Below are 7,608 nucleotides of genomic sequence, written 5' to 3'. Positions count from 1 at the left end.
CTTGTGATTCTTGAACAGGGTATTCGCTATTACTAGCTGAAACTTGTTACAGAACTCAATTAGTCTTTCTCCTCTTTCATTCCTTGTCCCAAGCCCATATTCTCCTGTAACCTTTTCTTCTACTCCTTCCCCTACAACTGCATTCCAGTCGCCCATGACTATTAGATTTTCGTCCCCCTTTACATACTGCATTACCCTTTCAATATCCTCATACACTTTCAGTATCTGTTCATCTTCGGCTTGCGACGTCGGCATGTATACCTGAACTATCATTGTCGGTGTTGGTCTGCTGTCGATTCTGATTAGAACAACCCGGTTACTGAACTGTTCACAGTAACACACCCTCTGCTCTACCTTCCTATTCATAACGAATCGTACACCTACTATACCATTTTCTGCTGCTGTTGATATTACCCGATACTCATCTGACCAGAAATCCTTGTCTTCCTTCCACTTCACTTCACTGACGCCTACTATATCTAGATTGAGCCTTTGCATTTCCCTTTTCAGATTTTCTAGTTTCCCTACCACGTTCAAGCTTCTGACATTCCACGCCCCGACTCGTAGAACGTTATCCTTCCGTTGATTATTCAATATTTTTCTCATGGTAACCTCCCCCTTGGCAGTCCCCTCCCGGAGATCCGAATGGGGGACTATTCCGGAATGAGGCTGACTTCTTATGCCGGAAGTCTTCGGCCCCCAATGTTGATTATTTATCAAAATTTAGGCAGTGGCGGGGATCGAACCCGGGACCGAAGACGTTTTGATTATGAATCAAAGACGCTGCTAGTGACGAAACTAGTCACCACTAATAAAGGAGATTTCTCATTGCAGCCTCGACAAAATTACAAACAGTAATTTTTCAATAGAGTTTTACGGGAAGAATGATTTCCATATGAGTTCACTTAGGATATCTCAATTAACCGCGTGTCTATCTAACCATACTAGTATTTTAACAATTTTCTACTGTAGGAAGTCGGCCACTGTGGCCGACAGATTCTAGGTGCTTCAGTCCGGAACTGCGCTGCTGCTACAGTAACAGGTTCGAACCCTGCCTCGGGCATGGATGTGTGTGATGATCTTAGGTTAGTGAGGTTTAGGTAGTTCTAGGTATTGGGGACTGATGACCTCAGATGTTAAGTCCCATCCTGCTTAGAGCCATTTGAACCATTTTCCACTGTAGGAAAACTGCAGTTTCTCAGGATGGTGAGCTACTTAAATTCGTTAAGGCGAATGTTGGGGTGGTTCCATTGGAAAGACTCTACCTATTTCCCCATCCCAGGTTCAGTTACTCCTACAACGACCTCGACATCGACAGGACGTTAAACTGTTAACTTCAAACTGCCGGTTTTTTCCTCAGCATTGCACAACTAAAAACGATCCGCGAATGACCACCGCTCCACATGGGACTGAACGGTGTGTGATAGTGTGGAGGAACGATACCATTATCAAGCTGCGTCATTCTACACAGAACGTGCAGGCTAATTGCATCTTGGCGTGACAGTCAGTACTATCTCAAATAACATTCTGTGTTTCATTTGAGCGCCGTTTATAAAATAACAATCACAAATTATTATGCTAGGTAACTGTTGCCGCACCACTGTCTGGCGCTCCATCTTCCATGATCCTGTACAGCGACGCGAGAGAAGAACATCTGGCGTCACTAAATAACGCCGCAGACAACCTGCTGCCATGAGCGAGGGTCGCGGTGCGGTAACATCAGAACTGGTTTTGCGGCACAGCGGGAGGAACTCACATCTGGGCGATGCTGAGGTAACGACCTGTCTGGTCCCCACATTCGCCCTTTCCCCTCCCCCTCCTCCCGCCACCCCGCCGCACATCACAGCCACGGTCATTGGCACTGGTGCTACAATTTGCCATTATCTCCCGTAAGCGCTCCAGGGGCCGAACGGGTATAAAAGAGCAGACGCCTCCAGAGGCAGACACACACGGTGACCCACCAGACTACAGTGCAGACCTCGTGTTCGCAACTCCACATCTCCTCATCATGAAAGCCGTGAGTATGCACACAATTCAGAGATTTTGCTGCTTAGTGAATGCATTTTCTGCTGTACTGTCAACTCATGTTGTGATACAAGGCTAACTGACGATCAGTTACATTAATAGATCGATTCTGTACTGACTTTGTAAATGTCAGTAATCATCGTGGATCAGTTACGAAAGTTATCTTCCTTCGAATTGAAATCAAGAATAGTTTACATTCTGAGCTCCAAATATCCATTTAAATCAGTTTTTCGGAAGTATCTAAAACATTTACTAAGTTGCTTAGATTATATAGCAATCACATGCGTATTGTGGAAGTAGTTCTACTCCTTGGGTCAAATTTTCCTCACAGAATGACGCGCCGCAGTGGTCAGGACAGTGGGCTTGCCTTCGGGAGGGCAACGGTTCAGATCCCCACCTGGTTATTCGGATTTTCCGCGATTTCCACAGATCGCTTATACAAAAGCGAAAATGATTCCACTGAAAAGGCCATGGAAGCTTTCTTTTCTCATCCGTCGATAACCAGAGCTTGTTCTTCCTCACTGATGACCCCACCCTCGACAGAAGTTAATCTCGAATCTTCCTTCCCTCTTTTCTTTCTGACAGCTTAGGACTGCATGGAATCGAATAACCGAAGAGCCCAGTACTAAAGAAGTTCGACTCCTCGAGTTTATCAGGATCTAGATACAACTAGCGCACCAACCCTGACAATTGTTGTTGTTTCTGTTGTTTGCTTTACTTCCAGGACTGGCTTCATGTAGCTCTCTACACTAGTTTGTGTTTTGTAAGTCGCTTGGATAGCTGCAGCGACGTACATGTATTTCAGTTATCTTACTGTATTCAAGCTTTCGTTTGTCCTTACCAACTCGTTTCTCTTTGATTCGGTTCAGCTTATTCATTAGCTGTCACATGCATCAAAGTAGGCTTCAGCATGCTACTGGACACCATGTTTCGAAATCTTCTGTTCTATCACCCACGTTTCAGTTCACACTAACGCTAACATTCAGATAAGTGCTTTTAGAAAGGAATGGAAGTTTATGCTTGTGAAAGGAAAAATAAGAAACTTCATTGCTTCAGTGCTGCTCAGCTTAGTGTAATTCCTTCTGCTTCTCATGTGGTACTCACTAATTTCTGGATGGTTTTGAATTTCTGGGCAGTTAGTTCAAGATATTTTCTGATGCTAAGTGATCTGTCCAGAGTTACGTCTAAGTATTTGGGATATTTGTTGAGCTTGGCTCGTTCTCCACAGCACATTGTCTTAAGTTCTTTGTCTGCCTGGAGGTTATTTAAGTGGAAAGTGCAAGTCAGTCTCTGATTTTTGAATGTGGGCACAGTCTCCATTTTCTGTAGTGCTGGTGTCGTACATCTAGGTCCACTGTTAAAGTTGTTTCTCCTTCTTCTAGCCATATGTTTGAGTCACTATAGCATTGAAGATTAAATGGGTAGATCATATAACTAATGAGGAGGTATTGAATAGGATTGGGGAGAAGAGACGTTTGTGGCACAACTTGACTAGAAGAAGGGATCGGTTGGTATCGCATGTTCTGAGGCATCAAGGGATCGCCAGTTTAGTACTGGAGGGCAGCGTGGAGGGTAAAAATCGTAGAGGGAGACCAACAGATGAATACACTAAGCAGATTCAGAAGGATGTAGGTTTCAGTAGGTACTGGGAGATGAAGAAGCTTACACAAGATAGGGTAGCGTGGAGAGCTGCATCAAACCAATCTCAGGACTGATGACCACAACAAAACTATAGCATTATTGTCAACGTAGCAAAACATACGTGATAGTCTCTGACAGGTCACTAATGTAAACGTTAGAAAGGATTAGAGCTAATACTGATCCTTGCTGGAGTCTGTCCTCTGTTCTTCTTTATTTGCTTGTTTGGGACTCGAGATTTACCTTGCACTATCGGACTTCCTGTACTCTTTCCAACCGGTTTGTTAATTTCAAGCATGGAATCATGTCAGCAGACTTCATGATGAGACCATCTACCCATATCCTATGATAAGCTGCCCTGAGGTCAATAAAGTCTATTGATCTTTTTAAAAATTTTCTGAAATCCCACTTCTACATAAGACGTGAGAGCTAATACGCGTGTGCAGCCACTTCAGGTCTGGCTTCTTCATGTGGCAGGTCTTTGCCTATCGTCGGGTATATCCTGTTGCAGATCAAACGTTCCAGCAACTTAGCAAATGCACAGCAAAGCTATTGGACAGTAGTTTGGAGATTTCCTCTGTTTAAGAATGGCCAGAGTAAGAGACATTTAATATTAATTACGGGTATCTTCTGTTTTTAATATATTGTTGAAGACGTCTTTAAGCCAGGTTTTTAAATGGAGGTGATCCACATGAGTTCCAAAAGAAATCTGTTGGAATTCGTTTACTCGATGAATAGTACAATTCTCAAGGCTGTGAATTCAACTAAGTACCTGGGTGTTAAAATTGCGAACAACTTCAGTTGGAAAGACCACATATATAATACTGTGGGGAAGGCGAGCCAAAGGTTGCGTTTCATTGGCTGGTCACTTAGAAGAAGCAACAAGTCCACTAAAGAGACAGCTTAACTACACTCGGTCGTCCTCTGTTAGAATATTGTTGCGCGGTGTAGGATCCTTATCAGGTGGGATTCACGGAGAACATCGAAAGGGTGCAAAAAAGGGCAGCTCGGTTTGTATTATCACGTAATAGGGGAGAGAGTGTGGGCAGATATGATACGCGAGTGGGGATGGAAATCATTAAAGCAAGGACGTTTTTCGTCGCGGCGAGATCTATTAACGAAATTTCAGTCACCAACTTCCTCATCCGAATGCGAAAATATTTTGTTGAGCCCAACCTACATAGGTAGGAATGATCATCAAAATAAAATAAGAGAAATCAGAGCTCGAACAGAGAGGTTTAGGTGTTCGTTTTTCCCGCGCGCTGCTCTGGAGTGGAATGGTAGAGAGATAGTATGATTGTCGTTCGATGAACCCTCTGCCAAGCGCTTAAATGTGAATTGCAGAGTAATAATGTAGATGTAGATGTAGAATTTTAAACCTTTGTTCACCTCGTCGATAGGAAAAGATCATGAAAACTGTCTCGCTTCTTGCTGTATTTTTAGTCTATATGCAAGTCACTGCGCCTTGCCTGTGACCTGTAACAAGTGGAGACTAATACGGGCCACCTCTCGTCCCTCCGGCAGGTGTTTGCTGTGGTGATCCTGGGCGTGGTGGCCGCCGCCAGCGCCGCCACGGTGCCAGCCAGCACCAGCGTCTACCAGCAGCCGCAGTACCAACCACTGCAGTACCAGCCTGTGGTGCAGCCCCAGCAGGTGGTGGGTGGCCGCGTCGTGCCGGCGGTGTACCCAGGCAGCGTGGCATCCAACGTCTACACCTCGGGAGTGGTCCCCAGCGTCTACTCCTCCGGAATCGTTCGCAACGTCTACCCAGCCAATGTCGCCCCCGTTGTAGGAGGAGCCTACCCTTACTACCCCACCGTCTGAGCTTCCAGTTCGCTGAAGCTTCCAGTTCGCTGATTAACTGATCAATTTTATGACGAATCCAAGCTGTTCCATGTATGACTGTGTAAATCCAAATACGGTGAATAAAGTTTTGTCTGTGCCATTGTAATGAGGTATTTTTTACTTCCAACTTTATTTTCCACACTTCATCATTATTTGTTCATGCTCAATTATGATGTAATTATAATGTCAATTATACTACAAATTTGACTTAATTCCTTTGGCCCCTGTGGGAAAATGAGGCATCCAGATGAACTCGCCGTAAACCTCTGTCTCTGGCCATTTCCCTCCATCCAGATCTTGCCAACTGTCCTTGCTCCCCTTCCACCGTCCTCTTGTATGTAGCGTTAGGCCTGCCTCTCTTCCTCAGCCGGCCTCGGTGGCCGTGCGGTTCTAGGCGCTTCAGTCCAGAACCGCGGGACTGCTACGGTCGCAGGTTCGAATCCTGCCTCGGGCATGGATGTGTGTAATATCCTTAGGCTAGTTACGTTTAAGTAGTCCTAATTTCTAGGGGACTGATGACCTAAGATGATAGTCCCATAGTGCTCAGAGCCATTTGAACCATTTTTCTCTTCCTCATTCCTTGGGGATTCCATTCCAATGCCTTCTTTTCGACTGATCCATACGGCTTTCTCAATCACCAGTTACCCTTACATATGTATTCTTCTATAGGTCTGGCTTTTTTTCCGACATCGTCGTTATTTATTTTTTATGGCCACCAGCTATTCATTATGCCTCGGAGAAACCTATTTATGAAATTCTGTATCATTGATGTTATCTTTTTGTGTACTTTACAACTTTAACTGCACTACAAAATGACAGTGGTCATATTTGTATTAAAAATGCGAATTTTACTTTTGCATGTGACGTTTCTGTTTGTAATTCAGTTGTGTGGAGGTAGTATTTGCCTACTTTATGCGGTGTATCACATCTTCCCCAGATCCACAATCTTCTGTCGCTACAGTACCCAAATACAGGAATGAATTGACAACCCTGCTCCCCTAAAAGCATCGGAACTTCCTTGTTTCCAGGATTTATCCTCATTTCCTTTGCATTACCTATGTTTGTCTTGAGCCTAGAATTCCTCTTCTTTTTTTCAGTGAATTTAATTTATCTTTGTATCTATTTGCCTTTGTATCTATTTGCTAATAAAACTATGATGTCTTCGAAATCCAAATGCTCCATAAGTTCATGGATCCTCCACTGGATTTCTCGTCTCCAACCCGCTGTTACTCTTCTCATAACTGAGTCAAGACAAGCCCGAAGAGCGTTGGTGGCAAAATACAAGACTGCCGGTCTCAGATTGTTACCGGCAACGAAGATGAGAATTATGGCCTTCATTTTGTTTTGGTTCATCCGTTTTTTGTCTAGTCTGATGCAAAACGCCACGACTTCATGACATATGCCACCTGCCACCCTTCTTGTTTCAATCCAGCGCTTACAGCTAATCTACAAAGTAATAGTTTTATACCTATCAGTCTCTGTATTGTCCTACGGTTTTAAATTTCAACAGCTCTTTCGTATACCATAATATACACTCCTGGAAATTGAAATAAGAACACCGTGAATTCATTGTCCCAGGAAGGGGAAACTTTATTGACACATTCCTGGGGTCAGATACATCACATGATCACACTGACAGAACCACAGGCACATAGACACAGGCAACAGAGCATGCACAATGTCGGCACTAGTACAGTGTATATCCACCTTTCGCAGCAATGCAGGCTGCTGTTCTCCCATGGAGACGATCGTAGAGATGCTGGATGTAGTCCTGTGGAACGGCTTGCCATGCCATTTCCACCTGGCGCTTCAGTTGGACCAGCGTTCGTGCTGGACGTGCAGACCGCGTGAGACGACGCTTCATCCAGTCCCAAACATGCTCAATGGGGGACAGATCCGGAGATCTTGCTGGCCAGGGTAGTTGACTTACACCTTCTAGAGCACGTTGGGTGGCACGGGATACATGCGGGCGTGCATTGTCCTGTTGGAACAGCAAGTTCCCTTGCCGGTCTAGGAATGGTAGAACGATGGGTTCGATGACGGTTTGGATGTACCGTGCACTATTCAGTGTCCCCTCGACGATCACCAGTGGTGTACGGC

The 7,608-nt window shown here is 44.7% G+C and overlaps 1 protein-coding gene across 1 annotated transcript; it reads left to right on the top strand.

Moving 5' to 3' along the window:
* Positions 1 to 1,887: 1,887 nt before the first annotated feature.
* Positions 1,888 to 5,614, top strand: LOC124711349 (cuticle protein 9.5-like). The gene is made up of 2 exons (XM_047241387.1): positions 1,888 to 2,017; positions 5,188 to 5,614. The coding sequence occupies exons 1-2, from the start codon at positions 2,009 to 2,011 to the stop codon at positions 5,485 to 5,487; spliced, it is 309 nt and encodes a 102-aa protein (XP_047097343.1). The 5' UTR covers positions 1,888 to 2,008; the 3' UTR covers positions 5,488 to 5,614.
* Positions 5,615 to 7,608: the final 1,994 nt, after the last annotated feature.

The sequence above is a fragment of the Schistocerca piceifrons genome, chromosome 8, assembly GCF_021461385.2.
Source record: "Schistocerca piceifrons isolate TAMUIC-IGC-003096 chromosome 8, iqSchPice1.1, whole genome shotgun sequence".
Lineage (NCBI taxonomy): Eukaryota > Metazoa > Arthropoda > Insecta > Orthoptera > Acrididae > Schistocerca > Schistocerca piceifrons.
This window is presented reverse-complemented; position numbering and strand designations above follow the sequence as displayed.